An 18,057-nucleotide genomic window follows, 5' to 3' on the forward strand; every position below is an offset into this window, starting at 1 on the left:
ACTGTGGGGATGTGAGGATGACTTGTGCAAGGTCACAGGCCAGCAAGGGGCTGAGATTGGATTTAGATACTGAGTTGATTTTAATACCCATCCTGGGGATTGAGCTCAGGACCTTGTGGTCTTGGTTGGCTTTTTCACTCAAGACTGATTATCTTCCACCTGAAACACAGCTCCACTTGCAGCTTTTTGGTGGTTAATTTGAGGTAAGAGTCTCATGGACTTGTTTTGCTCAGGCTGGCTTGGAACTTTGATCCTCAGATCTCAGCCTCCTGAGTAACTGGGATTAAATGAGCCACTAGTGCCAGCTGGTTAAGTTTATCTTTGTGTTTTTGAGCTGATAAAGGATGTGATAAGCAGCCCTGAGTCCCTGAGTACAGTGACTGTCCAGACAGCTCTTCACTATGATGGGGGAGGGGGCGGCCTTGCCTCTTTCTCCAAATAGGTCCTGAAAGAGCGGGGTCAGGGGCCTGCCAGAGAACTGCTCGGAATTGGAGACCAGAGCTTCCTTCACGGCCCGGAAGCCATTCAGCACCACGACGGGTGTGGGGCCTACCCACACAGTGAACACGGTGCCATGAGTCTGAGCCAGCTGTTGGAGAGACCAAGCATGTCAGGCTGTGGACAAAGCACAGCTGGCCCATTCTCTGGGACCGTCCTCTTAACACGAATCCCCCACCTTGCTGCACCCAACACTCTACCATCTTAGAGCACCCCACTGACTTCCCAAGAAGCCAAACCTACTCTCTGGACATTTAAAATAGCCAGGAACCAGCACTTACACTCCATCAGGCCTGCTGGTGGACAGGGTCTACAACTATACAGAGCTATAAGTAAAAGCCACACTATAACTCGAGTCCATCCAGTATCAGTGGATGTCTGTTTGCATTCAGTGAATTAGAGAGTAGATGCCAAGGGCTGGGAATGTGGCTTAGTGGTAGAGTGCTTGCCTAGCATGCACAAAGCCCTGGGTTTGATTTCTCAGTACCTTATAAACAGAAAAAGCTGGAAGTGGCACTGTGGCTCAAGAGGTCCAGTTAGCCTTGAGCAAAAGAGGCTCAGGGACAGTACTCAGGCCCTGAGTTCAAGCCCCAGGACTGACAGAAAAAAAAAAAAAGAAAAGAAAGTAGATGCCAAAAAAACATAAGACCAGGACCTCACAGGTCTCCTGACTCTCAGGATAGTGCTCTTTCCACTGCCTTATGAGCCTGGAGATTTCAATTATCTGAGATCTTCAACTAGATATTTAATAACAATATTAATATGTTATCCAATATATTATTATAATACACTAAAATATTTAATAAAATAATAAAATGCAGCATTGATAGAGAGGAGAGCTGAGCATTGCTGTGGGTGTCTTCTCCCACTGCTTGGCCAGTGGATTTCATGATTTCATGCCCCTCTCCATACAGCACCTGTCCACCGCAGGAGGTAGCTGTGTATGGAGACTGCTTGAATGATGCTACTTGAGTGTGCCTTTGGTGGGCTCTCATTTCTCCCAACTCTCGTGTCAGGTGGCTTTTCAGAAAATGCCTTCAGGTCCCATCAGCATTCACCTAGAGCAGCACACACACACACACACACACACACACACACACACACACACACATACACACACACACACCTTTCTCCATTGTGTTACAGCTTCAGTAGGCTTTTACTGTCTCTTCCCTCTTAACCCATCTCAGGTACTCTGTACAAAGTCTTTACATTCCGTTTTTCCAGTCCCCCTGCATTCCTGCCTTTGACATGTGAGAAAGCTAAGTCTCAAGGATCCATACCAAGTAATAAGACCAGGATCTCTGGTCCTTCCATCCCCAATGACTGATCCCAATTCTTTCTTCCTACTTCAGTGTCCTTGGGTCAGTAACAGAGGGATTCCTCCATCTCCTCCCTCAAGGGCCAACTCCTTACCTGGAGCAGCATTTCTGGATGTAGCTGAAATTGTAGTTGCCACAGGTTTCCAAGAAGGGGCAAAGGAAAGGGACCAGGCGGAAGGTGGCCCCTTTCCCAGAGGAAGGTGCCAAGCTTCAGTAGCAGAAAGGAGCCAGCCAGGAGTGCCAGCCCACCGAGCACAGAGAACATCTCTGCGCTCCTGTGCTTGCTCTCCTCAAGATTGTTTTGCAGCACAACTGGGCCACTCTCCTTGCCTCTCCCATGCCCACCTTGGCTTTTATGCCAGAGCTCTGGGACAGCAGCTGGAGGGAAGCATATTCAGTGGAGTAAATCCATTTGGTCACACCAGTCACGCTAGAGCCACACTGCTCAGCAGAGCCCCTGCGCTGTGACAGGCCCAGCTTGGAACGCCCTTCCCTTTGTGTTTTAGCTGTCTTTAGAGCAGCCTGCTAGGGTCCTCTGACTTCAGTGTTTCATTTGTACTGAGATAGAAGATAACTCATTTTAACCAACTGCTTCACAGAGCTGACACAGCCAGCAGAAAGATGTCCCATTCCCTTTGGCTTTGTTGAGAGGCTGCTGGCAAAGTGCATGGGCAGTGCCTAGGAAGTCAGCCAGGGGGTCACTGGATTCAAGTTATCAAATCTCAGGGCTAGAAGGTTTTTGGTCTCTTCAGAGAATGAATTCAAGGATGGATACAAAAGGAGAGCTAAGTTGGAGCAGGTTTATTAATGCAAAGCCAAAGTAAGTCAAAAGTACACTCTCCTTAGCTTAGCATTATGGGGGTGGGGGTGGGGGTGGGGTGCGGAGGTGGGGGGGTGTGTTTATGACCTCAAACCTTTTTTATTTTTGCTTGTCCTGGGGCTTGAACGCAGGACCTAGGCTCTGTCCCTGAGCTTTTTTACTCAAGGCTAGTGCTATACAACTTGAGCCAAAGCTCTACTTCCTGCTTTTTCTGGTAGTTAATTGGAGATCAGAGTTTTACAGATTTTCCTGCCTGGGCTGGCTTAGAACTGCAATCCTCAGATTTCAGCCTCCTAAGTAGCTAGGATTACAGACGTGAGCCCCAGTATCCGGCAACAACCTCAAACTTAGTTCTTTCCCTCAAGGCTGGTGCTCTACCACTTACACCACAGCTCTATTTCTGACCTTTTCTCCTGGTTATTTGGTGACAACAGTATCCTTTTCTGGGCTTCAAAACCTCAGTTGCAAGGGTTATAGGCATGAGCCACCAGCACTTGGCTTGAATCCAACCATCTTTAATTACTACCTTCAAATGCTGCCATGACCTTTGCCTAGTTCTGGGTTGGTCTCTTGGCTCTATCCACTTCATCTTTCCACTTAAGGGCAAGCACCAGTTTCAGCAATTTCTCAGAATCTCAAGTTGTCATGAGTAATGTGACTCACGGATACGGAACTGGTGGCCCTGGATCCTTGTCCGTAGTGCACAGTGTCCCTCTGTGAGTGCTCACACTAGGGACCCTTTGATGAGAGAGCTATGGCATGCTACTTTCAGACATACATCCCCCTGACACTACCAAATGAGAGCTCTTGGAGCCAGCCCAGGGATTCAACTGAAGTCATCTTGTGTGTGGCCTTGTGCCTAGATCCAGAGCTCAACTGAATTCAGCTGGCTTTGACATAAGGGCTGGTAGTTTGGGGGTCTATATGATGGTTGAGCACTAGAGGATATGATGCCCTCAACAGTGACTCCAGTGTGGATGAAGGAAGCTACAGATGAAGGTTAGAAAGGAAAATGGGGCTGTTACTGTCTGTGATCCACATTCCATTTGGGCTCCAACTCTCCACCTTACATGTTTCTCAGTGTCTCCCCAAATCAGCCATAGAATTTGAGCTATTTCTTTCTTTCTTATTTTTTTGGTCGGTCATGGGGCTTGAACTCTGGGTCTGGGCGCTGTCCCTGCGCTCTTCAGCTCAAGGCGAGTGCTCTACCCTTTGAGCCACAGCGCCACTTCCAGTTTTCTAGTGGTTAATTGGAGATAAGAGTCTCACAGATGTTCCTGCCCGGGCTGGCTTTGAACAGTGACCCTCAGATCTCAGCCTCTTGAGTAGCTAGGATTACAGCCATGAGCCACTGGCGCCCGGCGAGCTATTGCTTTAAGAATGGAAAATCTAGCCAGGTTCTAGTGGCTCATACCTGAAATCCTAGCTACTCAAGAGGCTGAGATGAGAGTCATAGTTTAAAGCCAGCACCAGCAGGAAAGTACTTGAGACTTGTCCTTGCAGTCAACAACCCAAAAACCAGAAGTAGAGCTGTGGTTCAAGTAGTAGAGTGCTAACTTTGAGTGAAAAGGCTAAGGGACAGCCCCCCAGACCTTGAAAGTCAAACCCCAGTCCTACCACAAAATGACGACAACAACACAAAGAACGGATAATCTGTCATTCGAATGGGAAATTTGCCTGCTCAACTTTCCCAGGTGTGTGGACCTCTGGCCTGCTTCTTCCCTTCCCTTCCTCCCTCGCCCACAGGTCCCCATGTTCTGGCTGGTAAGGGTGGGACTCAGTTCCTAGAACAGGGACACACCTGGCTCACGGGGCCACAGGTCAGATTCTGGGATGGCAGGTGGCAGGGACATGTGCCTTCATGATGCAGCTTTGGTGACTGACAAAGGTGTAGCCTCCACAGTGAGATGGTGGTAGCCACAAGATTCCCTTAGAGGGAAGCCCGTGAAGTATGGGGGGCAGCTGGCACCGCAAGCTTCATCTGCCCTGTGGTGGTCTCCCGGTGATCTAGCCATTGTTGACACTCAGGCCACAGGGCTCCTATTGCGTGGGACATGGATAAATACAACTCAGACCTCTCTCCTCTGTTTCTCTTTTTTGTTGCAAGACTGGGATTTGAGCTTGGTACCTCTTGCTTTGCTCATTGGTTGGTGTTCTACCAACTGAGCCGTACCTCCAATCCTTCTCCTCTGTTTCTCTAATATTAAATTCAACCAATATGTCCTTGGTGAGTTCCTTCTCTGTTTGAAGTATGTTCACATCAAATTCCCTCACTCCCTCCCGTCCTTCCTTCTTTGTGCTAGTACTTGGATTTGAAATCAGAGCTCGGGTGCTGTTCTTTAGCTTTTTCACTCAAGGATAGTGCTTTACCGCTTGAGCCACATCTCCACTTCGGGCTTTTTGATGGTTAATTGGAGCTAAAGAGTCTCATAAACTTTTCCTGCTGGGACTAGCTTCAAACCATGATCCTCAGGTCCCTGTCTCAAGAGTAGCTAGGATTACAGGAGTGAGCCCCTGGTGACCTGCTTGAATTCTTTCTATGATAATGTGAATGATAATTTATTATATTTATCAAACAAATCAAAACTCAGAAAGGAGATGTCATGTGCTTAAGAAAGTAAGAAAGCTACAATTCAAAACAACTCTCTTCCCACAGCCTCCCAGGCCAGCTCTCTCAAAAAGATTACTAAATGCTGAGAAGCCCATGGAGGAGTGCCACGCTTCTTGTCCAGTTGCACAGGCTTTCTTTCTGGGGTTCAGACTGATCCTAGGGGGGGTTTCCACAGCCAGAAACCCCCTCCTCAGGCAGTTTATTTTTTTTCTTCCTTCACTGCTATTTCTCTGGAGGGTTTAGAGACCCAGAATCTCTAAACAAAGGAAGATGCTGAGACCACATCCAGGCTAAGGGCCAGTGCTGGAGGACTCTGGACCTTGTTTGTACTTTTTACTCAGAGCGCCATCCCAGTTTGATTATGCCTCAGGCACACTGAAGGACACAGACTCTGAGTCTCCAGTTGTGTAGACAAGGAAATGGTGCTACAATGCTGGGAGTTTGCAATCAAGTCAGCATCTGGAAGTGGTGGCATTTCAACTATAGCCTTAGGAGGCAGGGTGTGGCAGTGGACACGCCTGGGCACCGGGATGGGCTCTAAGGAGTATAAACTCTGGGCTTAGGTGAGGATTTTTGTTTTTGTTTTTTGGTCTGGTCATGGGCCTGAACTCTGGGCCTGGGCGCTGTCCCTCAGCTCTTCAGCTCAAGGCTAGCGCTCTACCACTTGAGCCACAGCGCCACTTCTGGCTTTTTCTTTTTGCTTATGTGGTGCTGAGGAATTGAACCCAGGGCCTCATGCATGCAAGGCAAGCGCTCTACCACTGAGCCACCTTCCCAGCCCTTAGGGGAGGATTTGTAACAGTCTTAAGGGTGTAGTAAAAGGGCCACTGGCATCTTCTCCACTCAGAGCACTGACACACACACACACAGCCCTCTGAGGGCATTCTGCCTCACAGAGCTGAGCTCCTATGGTAGCGCAAGCACTCTCTAAATCAGAGTGATGCCTTAATTATACTCAGAATATTTGTTTCTCCAGAAAAGACTCAGACAGCTACTAAAAACATTAAGTATACTCAGGACAGTTAGGATTCAAAATCTTATGAAAAATACGGGAAAAATTAAACATACTTATAGTGCCTGAGCTTCCTGTTGGCCAAAGTAAGAAGAGAAAAATTATATGAATCAGAGAATTTCCCTGGTACCAAATTCTGAAAAGGAATTTATCTATTTTTAATATATTTTTCATTGTTATTATAAAGGTAATGTACTGAGGGGTTATAGTTTCTTTTCTTTCTTTCTTTTTTTTTTTTTTTGAGTCTGGTCGTGGGGCCTGAACTCTGGGCCTGGGCGCTGTCCCTCAGCTCTTCAGCTCAAGGCTAGCACTCTACCACTTGAGCCACAGCGCCACTTCCTGCTTTTTTTTTTTCTTTTTTCTTATGTGGTGCTGAGGAATTGAACCCACGGCCTCATGCATGCAAGGCAAGTGCTCTACCACTGAGCCACCTTCCCAGCCCTGGGTTATAGTTTCATAAGTCAGGTAATGAGTACATTTGTTTTTGGACAATGTCATCTCCTCCTTCATTCTATCCCAGTTCCCCCCCACCCCCACTTATCCCTGCCCACAAGTTGTATAATTTATTTTCAACATAGTTTCTATATTTTTTGTGCTCATACTGAGGTTTGAACTCAGGGCCTGGGTGGTGCCTCCTCTTACTTCCCCCCCCTTCAAGGCTAGTGCTGTACCACTTAAGGCACAGCTCTACTTCTGGCTTTTTGATGGTAAACTGACTTTCCTATCTGATTAGGCTTTGAATCTCAATCCTCAGGTCTCAGCCTCCAGAGTAGGTAGAATTGCAGGCATGAACCATGTGTGCCTGGCTAAAAAGGGATTTCCTGGCAGGATATGATTTCCTATCATCTAACAGACAATAGCATTCACAGAACTTTTATAGAAGGTGGAGCTGCAGTATTTCCTGTGTGCCAATTTCCTGTGTGCCAATTTCCATCCTGGTTGGCCAAGTACAAAGTATTGACAGTAGAGGAGGGGTAGCCTTTCTTCAAGGACAATATGGCTCAGCTTGGGTGGTATGTGTTCAGGACAGAGCCCCATCATACTATTAAGGGTGGTGGTAGTGGTGGTAGAATGTATCTTTAAAGGGTATCATCTACCATCTAACTATGATGCTATTACCAAATACTGCATGTCCAGGCCCCAACCTTGCATTCTCTACCAGAGTACATTTCCCCAGAGGCTGCCTTAGGCAAACACTTCTGCTGCGCACATCAAGGCTGTGGTCACCGCCTAAGGGGGAGGGGGTAGGCTAGTCTGGGCAGGCTAGGACTGTGGGGGCTGATCTGGAGGAGGCCAAAAAAACCCAGAGGCTGCTTTAGTTTTAGCCCTGGAACTCCCAGATCTTTACATCTTAACGCGTTGGGTTAGAAAGACCTCAGACCAAGGGGAAAGCATGTCCATGTGGGCTTCAGGCAGGACTGGTCAAGGCCAGCCCACGGCTGATCCACCCTGGTGGTGTTAGCCTGCCAGGTGCACAGGAACAGAGTGAGAGGCACATGGAGGAAGGAGGCTGAGGAAAAGGCGGATAAATGAAAGTCTGTCTTCTTTGAGCTCTAAGCACCATGTGCCTGTTGTTGGTGCCTAATAGTGCTCAGTACTTATGGAGCTTCAAAAAATTTGTTTTTTGGGGTGTGGAGGAACTGAGGGGTGACAGCCTAGGAACTGGGAAGCTGTGAAGGAAGAGAGCAACTGGACCTGTAAGATAGGAATAAAAGGATGGCTGAACTTCCTGGAGGGCTGGATCAAGTCTACTCTCACATGTCGCAGAGTGCTGGCTCTGTTCTCACCAGTGGTTTGAATGGCCTAGGATGGAAGACCAACCAGATTCTCTATCACGGATACAGAAATAGGTCACAGCGATGCTCCCAGCCCTAGGAACCAGCTGTCCTAGGCAAGGTCAGCAGCTTGCTCTAACTACTACGTGCCTGCAGGCCTCTCCCCACTGGCAGTGGGCCAGTCCCAGTGGGGTGATGGGACTCTCTTCAGGAAGACTGTGCTGTGGGGGACCTGTTACCAGCTTTGACAGCTCTCACTTGGGCAGCAGCCAGCTGAAGTTCTTATGTCCAGTTCACTTTAGGGGGAGATAGAGAAAGGAGGAGCTTACTGGAGCCAAGGAAGCACAGCAAGCCCAGGTCAGAGGCAGAAACAAGGCCCAGGAAGTATGGCCCTGGGCACTGTCCCTCAGCTCTTCAGCTCAAGGCTAGCGCTCTACCACTTGAGCCATAGCACCACTTCCAGTTTTCTGAGTGGTTTATTGGAGATAGGAGTCTCACGGACTTTCCTGCCCGGGCTAGCTTTGAACCGCAATCCTCAGATTTCAGCCTCCTGAGTAGCTAGGATTACAGGTGTGAGCCACTGGCACCCAGCCAGGATGATACTTTCTATGAAACTTTCCTCATCAGGGAAATGTATTTGAATATCAAGGAGCTGAAACATGTGTATCTGTTGAAGTCAGAGGGCCAGGAGACAAATGGGGAGAGGCAAGGTAAACAAATGCAGTCAATCAATATACAGAGCTATGTAAATTGAGGGGACAGATGAGGTTAGGAGAGATGGGGGAGAGTGATGAAAAGTTGACATTAGTTAAGATGCATTGCACTCACAAAATGACATGCTGAATTGTACAACTACTGAAAGATAATTTCTTTCTTTCTTTCTTTTCCCCCTGGGTCTGAGCACTGTCCCTGAGCTTTTATGCTCAAGGCTAGCATTCTACTTCTTGAGTTGCAGTTCCATTTTCAGCTTTTTTTTATGTATGTGTGCGATTAATTGGAGATAAGAATTCCATGGACTTTCCTGCCCAGACTGGCTTCGAACCATGATCCTCAGATCTCAGCCTCTTGAGTAGGTAGGTTTATAGTTGTGAACTACCAGTGCCTAGCTTAAAGACAATTTTTTTTTAGAAAGAAAGAAAAAAAATCTAGTGGGAAAAAATAAAAAAATGTGATTCAAGGGCTGGGAAGGTGGCTCAGTGGTAGAGTGCTTTCCTTGCATGCATGAGGCCCTGGGTTCGATTCCTCAGCACCACATAAGCAGAAAAAGCTGGAAGTGGCCCTGTGGCTCAAGTGGTAGAGTGTTAGCCTTGAGCTGAAGAGCTGAGGGACAGCACCCAGGCCCAGAGTTCAAGCCCCAGGACCGACAAAAAAAAATTGTGATTCAGAGAAAATAAAATGAAAATAACTCTTAAAGAAAAAAAAGCTAATGTATTTAATAATCAATATGTAAAATTAGTTAAATAGGTAATTACTCAGGGACTAGGACCTCTGGAAAAACATTCCAATAGAAGAGCACTGCTGACCTGATAAATGGATAATAGATATTAGGAAATTCATGATTGTTTCAAAATCCCAGAGAACAGAATATCTCACCTCCATCCCTCCTAGTTCTAGTTAGGAGTGGGAATCCTTGAGACAGACTTAATTGAAGAATAGTTTCAGGTCTACAAATCTCAGTGACTCAGTAGGTCTTCTCTGATTGGTCAGTTACATTTAATATGCATAGGGCACAACCAATCAGAGTACAGTCCTAGACTTGGTCACTTTGTACCAGGAGCCTTTTACTGGTATCCTTCTTGTCTGAATGAAGTTATTTGCAGTCACTTTTTGTTATCAATGGATTTTATGCTTCACATTTGGAAGGTAATAATATGAAAAGATGATGGCAGCAGCAGCTGTACCACTGCATTAACAGGCATTGCCTGATGCAGGGTAGTGATACTAGTGGTCACTGCCAGGAGCCAGGTAATGCAAACAGACTCTGTCTACCACAAACACAACAGAAAATGGGTATCAATAAATATCTTGTAAAATAGTTGAGAGAATGAAATAAAATCTTATTGAAAGTGTCAAGGCCAGGCATTCTGTGATGCCAGAACTCAGGAGGAACTTTAGTTCAGGTACATGGCAAGGACCAGTCATAAACAAACAACAAATACTCAGGCCAGTGCTTAGCATTCAGGTGCACCACAGTTCCAGCCAATGAAACCCTTATGGAACTGATGCATACTACCTTCCGGTCTGGCCCACAAACACTATGTGCTCAACATTCCCCAATCTCTTCCCAGATCTTCCAGCCCAGTACATAGGATCAAGCTGAGAACAAGTCTAGAGATTTAGTGGCCAGGAAGGAGGAAGCCCGAGTTTATGAATGACCCCATTCCATCCTTCCATGGGTCACCATAAATGTTGCAAGCTTAGGTCCATTCTTACAGCTGCCAGGCTACTTTATCAACTCAAAAATAGGCAATTAAAAGCCGGGTGCCGGTGGCTTCATGCCTGTAATCCTAGCTACTCAGGAGACTGAGATCTGAGGATCCGTTTCAAAGCCAGCCTGGGCAGGGAAGTCTGTGAGACTCTTGTCTCCAATAAACCACTAGAAAACTGGAAGTAGCTCTGTGGCTCAAAGTGCTGGAGCAATAGCCTAGCCTTGAGCAAAAAGAGCTCAGGGACAGTACCCAGGCCCTGTGTTCAAGCCCCATGACTAACCAAAAAAAAAAAAAATCATCAAACTTATGACAATACGAAAAAATAATAATGGTAACGGTACCATCAAGTGGACTGGTTGCTGGGGAGGTGGCTAAGTGGGCAAGCACTTGCCTAGCATGTGTAAGGAACTTGGGTTCAACTCCCAGCACTGAAAAGCAAAATAAACTGGCCATATTGAGTACATCAACAGAGACTTTCCCTGACCAGCCTCTAAAATTTTACCCTTTGGGTTTATATGCCCTTCTCTGATGTATTTTTTCCCCTTTGCTTTTATAATATATTATATACCTCACCTATTGTTCATAATCCAAATAAGGTATAAAAATCCATGATGTCAGGAAGATTTTATTTGCTACTATACAATTAGTTTCTAGAACACTGCTTGCTACATACTACACACATGATATTTAATGATATGAAAAAATGTCATTACAGGTTGGGCACCAGTGGCTCACACCTATAATCCTAGCTACTCAGGAGGCTGAGATCTGAGGATCACGGTTCAAAGCCAGCCCAGGCAGAAAAGTCTGTGAGACTCTTATCTCCAATAAACCACTAGAAAACCGGAAGTGGCGCTGTGGCTCAAGCGCCTCGAGCTAAAGAGCAGGGAGTTGGAGATGCTCCTATCAGAAGGCATGCTTACAGCTGAATGTTTGTTCCTGTGCCTCTGGAGTGAAAGATGGAAAGGTTTTTGTTGTTGTTTGGCCATGATTCTCAGCCTTCTAAATAGCTAGGATTACAGGCATTAGCCAATGGAGCCGGGCCTGACAGAAAGATTACTTGCAGGGAGTAAAAAGGGAGTGTGTGCATGTGAAGCAAGTACTTTATTTTCAAGATGGAAGTAGGTATAGAGAGGTGGAAGACCCAAGGGATGTGAGAGAACTGGTAATGAGGGTCAGATGCTGCACAGAGCACAAACAGCAAGACCAGAGAGACTCTCAGACACTGTTACCTTCCTTGGAAGATGAATCTAGTACATCAACATAGCATTTCTAGTCTACACCTGGGCTGCTGCCAGTATTCTGTGATGGTGGAAATATTCCACATATTCAGTGTACCTAGAGTAGTCACGGTATCATTCCACTGGACATTTGAATTTTTTTTCCTTCCTGAGACAAGGTCCTGCTGTCTGGTAGATCTGGCTGGCTTACAATAAAATCTATATGATTCAGCTTCCTCACTGTTGTACTACTACCATGCCAGTGAGGAACTATAGAGCCAAGCCCTCTGAATTATTGTTTTATTGTGTTTATGTGCCTATCCTGGGGCTTGAACTCTGGGCCTGGGCGCTGTCCCTCAGCTCTTCAGCTCAAGGCAAGCACTCTACCACTTGAGCCACAGCTCCACTTCCAGTTTTCTGGTGGTTTATTGGAGATAAGAGTCTCACGGACTTTCCTGCCTGGGCTGGCTTTGAATCAAGATCATCAGATCTTAGCCTCCTGAGTAGCTAGGATTACAGGCGTGAGCCGTGGGTGCCCAGCTAGATCTCAGCCTCTTGAGTAGCTAGGATTACAGGGATGAGCCACTGGCACCTGGCTCCCCTTAAATTTTGAAGACAAAATTTTTATAACAACAACAATAAAAACCCACCAAAACTCGTGGGTGGGGACTGGGAGACAATGAGGAACAGATAACATTACAAAAGGAAATGTACTCATTACCTTACTCATGTAAATGTAACCCCTCTGTATATCACCTCTATAATAATAATAAAGTAAATTATAAAAACTAAGATTAAGATATGATTTCTAGAATATAAAAAATTTTGAGAACTTTTTTTGGTTGCATTTAACACAAAGCAATCAAGAAATATCAGAATGCCTACCCTATTGAAGGGTCCCTAATTCTCCTTGGGTTATCTGAAGCAAGCAGCTGAAAAGGCAGTTAGATTGTCAAGAACTCTCAACAAATTTTAATTTACTTAAATTTTTTCCTGGCACAACTGGAGTTTGAACTAAGCATGCACTTGTCACTGGAGCCACACTTCCAGTCCTTCCTGAATTAATTTTCAGTTTCTCACTTGCCCTGGTCCAGGCTCTGCCCTCCTCTTCCCTCCCTTCCCCCATGTAGCTGGGATCACAGATGCATGCATCATCATACCTGGCTTACCTACTGAGAGGGAGTCTTAGTTTTTGCCCATGCTGGCCTTAAACAGATCCTCCTGATCTCCATCTCCTCAGTAGCTGGGATTACAGGTGTAGGCCACCATGTCCAACTCTGTCTTGAGTATAATTCACCACGACCTTCCACTTCATTGTTGTTACTCTTCTCTCAGTCCCCATCCTCTTAATAGCAGCATAGGAGCTTCACTAGGGCTCATACCCACAGAGACTAAGGCCTACCAGAAGTGACAGCATTTTGAGTCCCATGCTTTGTGACCCATCAGCCTTGTCCTTCCCAGACGCAACTCTTATTGTCAGCTACTTAGATCCAAGGCCCTGGTACTTCAAAGCTACTGAAATCCATCTTACTCCTTTCCCAGAGAACTATTTTATACACCAGGAGTTTTATAAAATCCAAAATAATTTTATTCACTTTTTTCCGAGTTTTGCTTCCACAAGGTGTTTAGCAAACATGCTAAGGCGACAGAATGTCTAGTTGGTCACGACATGCAACGCTGACCATTCGACTGATGACAGCAGTGACCACGCCCACCTGAGCTACGGGCCCCAGAGCACAAAGGGGGTCTGCAGGAACACACCAAACCACACAGCAACCAGCAACCTGAGGTAGGTTTCTTTACAGTACAAAAACAAAAACAAAAAAAAACTTCTACGCCAGTGTGAGACACTGATTAGCAAGAGCTGCTGAAAGTTGCAGACTTTGGAGAGGAGACTGTGAAACAGCTGCGGTGAGAGAAGGGAGAAAAGCCTCCACAGTCCCGGCTCAGTCAACTGTGGAGGTTGGGAACAGGCAAATGAAAATGCCACCTAAAACAGCAGCAGTTGGCCCCAGGGCTGGGGACCAACTGGCCCGGGAGCTGAAGAGCTCTGTGCAGTGGCCAGCGTGAGGAACCTGAGGCAGTGGGACACTCTGTGAACAGACTGGTTCTGGTTCTTGTTTGGAAACAACAGCAAAGAGGATGGCAGGACAGAAGTCCTCCCCCTGTCAGCAGGAATGGCCCTGAGACACTGATTCCTGGTGGAGGGGGGCGGGCGGTGAGGGGGCTGGAGCTTTGCCCCATTGCTCTCTTGACGGAAACACTGAGTGACACCAGGACAGAAGGCAGGAGCCCTGAGAATTCACAGCACTCAGCAAGGCCTGGCAGTCTCACTCACCCTGTCTCCTGAGTGGCTGTGGAGAGCGGCTGCGGAGGGCCTTGCTATTGCCACCCATCTTCCTTTGGATGACCAGAAAGCCCAGCGCCATGAAACCACCAGCTAGAGAACAAATTGCTACCCTTTCTACAGTCTAATAGCAAACAGAGCTTTAGTGCAGCAAACTGTACAAAAATGATAGAAAGGAATATGCACTGCCATCAGCAGTGCTGACTTTAATATAAAATAAACAGCTTACATTTTCACTGTAAATATAGGCTATATACACAATTATATATAGATAAGAGCTACACGTAGAAAGCTTCATTATAGGCCTCTGATACATTTATAGTAATGGTTCCCTGAACCTTTTAGAGTGCAATTAAGAACAAAAACTAAACCCATTTACATGAATAGGGAATAAATACAATAATCAAAATATGAATCTCCCTAAAAGTGAAACACACAAGCCAATCCTGAACTGCTGTGCGAGAAAGAGAAAGTTGGGAAAGGCAAGGTTCCGGCAGGAGGATATGACAGGGGCCACCCCAGGCAGGGAATGGAGGTGCTCCCAGATGGAGACTGTCATCAGAGACCTCATCAGCAGGAGGAGTCAGCCCTTGACGGCAATCTTGTTCTCAGCAGCGGCAAACATGGCATAGAACCGGGAACTGTCATTGGACAGAAGGACCGAGGGGGTGTCAAACTCCACCACCTGCACAGGGAGGAGACACGTCAGGTCAGGGTGTGACAGTGGGATTCTCAGGTGACTGGGAGGGTCTGTGCTGAGGAGCAATGGAAGCCTCAAATTCCCCAAGTGGACAATCAGGGGACAACTCAACTGGCCTTGCCCATATTCAGGGTAGAAGGGAAAGAGCAGGGAGCAAGGGCACACCACTTGTATGAGTCCCATTGCCCTCAGCTTTGGCAAAGAAATCCCATCAACAAGGCTGTATAAATGGCAGGGGAGAAATTGTGGCTCAAGTCAAGGACACACAGACATGTCATTTTGTTGTCTGCCTTTAGAAACAAGATGGCTTGGATTTGTATCTCTAACAAAAAATTTCCTTTATGTTTTTGGTCCTTTCTACCTTCCCTCCCACCCACCCAACCCAAATCCTGGGGCTTGAACTCAGGGCCTGGGCATTGTCCTTGTTTGTGCTCAAGGCTAGCATTACTACTTGAGCCATAACTCCATTTTTTGGCTTTTTGGTGGTTAACTATAGAGAGTCTTAAGGGGTTTCCTGTCTGGGCTGGCTTTGGACTATGAGATATAAGCATCCTGAGTAGCTAGGATTACAGGCGTGAGCCACACGCACCTGGCAACCACCTTCTTTTATCATATTCTATTAACATCCACATGCACACTATTGGTTCTGGATAGCAAATGTGTGACAGAATCTCAGTACATGTCTGGGAGGTATGCTAGGTCTTAATGGCTCACGCCTGTAATCATAGCTACTTGGGAGACTGAGAGCAGAACTCTGTAAAAATCTTATCTCATGGTGCTATGACTCAAGTGGTAAAGAGCACAGAGGCTCAGGGACAGCACCCAGGCCCTGAGTTTAAACCCCACAACTGACAAAAAAAAAAAAGAGGCAGTCTGAAGCCAGCCTGGGTAGAAAACTCTGAAAACCCACCTCTAATTAACCAATAAGAAACTGGACTGAAGGTGTGGCTCAAGCAATAGAGAACCAGTCTAGCAAGTATGAGTACCTGAGTTCAAACCCTAGTATAGCCAAAAAAAGAGAACCAAACAACCCCCTCAAAACAACTAACTGTAGCTCTGAGCACCATGAATAGGCAGGTAAAGAGGAGGTAGAAGAGCTAGACAGAAGCACAGGTAAGTGTATAAGTGGCTGAGGCAACCAGGAGGTTTCATGGAAGGTTTGGCACTGAGCCATGTCCTTCTGTAGGGACAGGCAAGTTGTAAGCAGGTGGGAGAACTGTGTTGAGTAAAGGCAAAGACTGTCATGGCCAATGGAGCCTGCGAGGAAGAGTGCAAAGTGAAGGCTGGGCTACGGCTAGCCTGTGGGCAACTTTGGAGCAACAGGATATGAAGCCTGGTACCACTACCTAACAGCAAGATGCAAACTAGGGTGACTGGTTGTAATATACTCTGGTGAATCACCAAGTACATGTGTTCTTTGACCTGTGCCAACATGTCCCTGCTTATAAGTAACACAAGAATAAGTAGTGAAGCAAAGTGAGAATTCAGTAAGCCTCCCTGATTCCATCTTTTGAGTGTATCCCTTCCAATAACCAGAAGAGTAGAGTCACTACAGCTGCTTATTCAAATGCCCAGAGTTCCTAGAAGATGGCAATCAGCCCATCACTGGCAGGGGCCAGTTTTCCTTCCAGACCAGGCTATATGCCAAGCCAAAGCCTCTGAGGTGGAGTTCCAGTACCTGTCCCTGGGCCAGCACCATAATCCTGTCAGAGCCTAGAACCGTATGCAGGCGATGGGCAATTGTCAGCATGGTGCAATCTGCAAATGCCTCCCGGATGGTCTCTTGAATCAGTAAGTCTGTCTCTGTGTCCATGGCAGCTGTAGCTTCATCTAAGATCAGAATCTGCCAGTGAAGCAGAGGAGAAAGAGGGCTCCAATTAGTTCCTCAGTTTTTCTAAAATGTGTTTTCCTACATCAACTTTACACTATATAGCATTTACTCTTGGTTCACACATATGTAGTAATACTTTTTGTTTAGAATATTATCCATGCTTGCCTTGATTTAAACCTTTAAACAGGATAGACATATAATGTTGTTCTCATCAAATTCTTGCCCCTACTTGCTCTGTGACTTGTAATGTGTATTTTAACCTTTCTGGACTCCACCCTCACTATTTCCTGCCTGTAAAACAAGGGGGCTTTGTTTGACAACCTGCAAGTCTCTTGCAGTCTTTCAATCATTTGTCTGTGATCTGCAGTACTGTAACTGCTCATTAGCCAGAAACAAAAGTTATACTTAGATTGTAAAGATTTGAGGAAGTTAACAACAGCTCCCTCAGAACCAATACACTATGTGATATCATGGTTGGTGATGCTGTTGGTTAAGTGCCACTAGACTCAGGTGGCCTTGGACCCCATACTTCTGGGCAAGGCTGCCCATAAGGTATCTCGCTCCTCCTCCCTGCTCTCACTGGCTACAGCCTCTTCCCACTGGGCCTCCCTCACTGAGCAGCCCTAGCCTTACGACGGCTCTCACCTTACAGTGGCGCAGCAGGGCCCTGGCTATGCACAACAGCTGCCGTTCCCCCACGGAGAAGTTGTCTCCATTCTCCATCACTTCTGACTCCAGTTTTAGAGGTAGCTGAGCAATCTGGAGGGAGAGTAGAGAGTAGAAGGATAAAAGTCAAAATTGAACTTTTCAAACTCAGGGGTGGGCCGGGTTTGATGCTCAGCACAAAAACAAATTTAAAAACATCAATGGAGGGGGGAGTGGGAGTGAGCAAAAGAGGAATTATTCTGTGCCAGGTGCAGTGGTGCTACCAGCACTGGAAAGTGGAGGTAAAAGGATTTGATAGCAGTCTGGGTTACATAATGAGACTGTCTCAAAAACCAATACTCAGGAACAACAACAAAAAAAAAAACCCAAAAATAAATGATTCTGAAACCAATGAAGACAGGTCAACACTATCTTCTTTGGTAAACTGCAGAATTTACTCTTCAAATGACATTGTCTGAGGGTGCCTGGTATATGAGAGAGGAAAACAGGGCTCATCTAGTTGCATCAGGCCAGGGATCCTGAGCTTGACTCAACCCCGGGGCACGAGCACCCTGCTGAGTTGTCCTAAGAGGTCTGTGATCTTTGTGTTTTCTGCAGACTCTGCTGCAAAAGTATGTTCCACTGTTATGGTCAACAGAAATTAAAACATAGCTAAATCTAAGAAGTGGTCATCACCACCTTAGTCAGTGGTTTGTATGATGCCGTCATGACAACCAACACGCTGTGGGAGATGGGCTGGAGAGATAACTTCTAGGGTGCATATGAAATGCCCAAGAAGCCCTCCTTGCGAACACACACAGACACACACACACACACACACACACAC

The 18,057-nt window shown here is 46.4% G+C and overlaps 1 protein-coding gene across 1 annotated transcript in view; it reads right to left on the minus strand.

Moving 5' to 3' along the window:
• Positions 1–13,258: 13,258 nt before the first annotated feature.
• Abcc5 (ATP-binding cassette, sub-family C (CFTR/MRP), member 5) overlaps positions 13,259–18,057 on the minus strand; it is a 91,366-nt gene continuing 86,567 nt past the window's right edge. The window contains exons 29-31 of the mRNA XM_013033030.1: positions 17,211–17,324; positions 16,413–16,577; positions 13,259–14,719 (exon numbers count right to left, since the gene is read on the minus strand). Of these exons, the coding sequence (XP_012888484.1) occupies positions 14,618–14,719; positions 16,413–16,577; positions 17,211–17,324 (381 nt within the window). The 3' untranslated portion in view covers positions 13,259–14,617. The remainder of the gene's footprint in view (positions 14,720–16,412; positions 16,578–17,210; positions 17,325–18,057) is intronic.

Source organism: Dipodomys ordii, unplaced genomic scaffold (genome assembly GCF_000151885.1).
Source record: "Dipodomys ordii isolate 6190 unplaced genomic scaffold, Dord_2.0 Scaffold162, whole genome shotgun sequence".
Lineage (NCBI taxonomy): Eukaryota > Metazoa > Chordata > Mammalia > Rodentia > Heteromyidae > Dipodomys > Dipodomys ordii.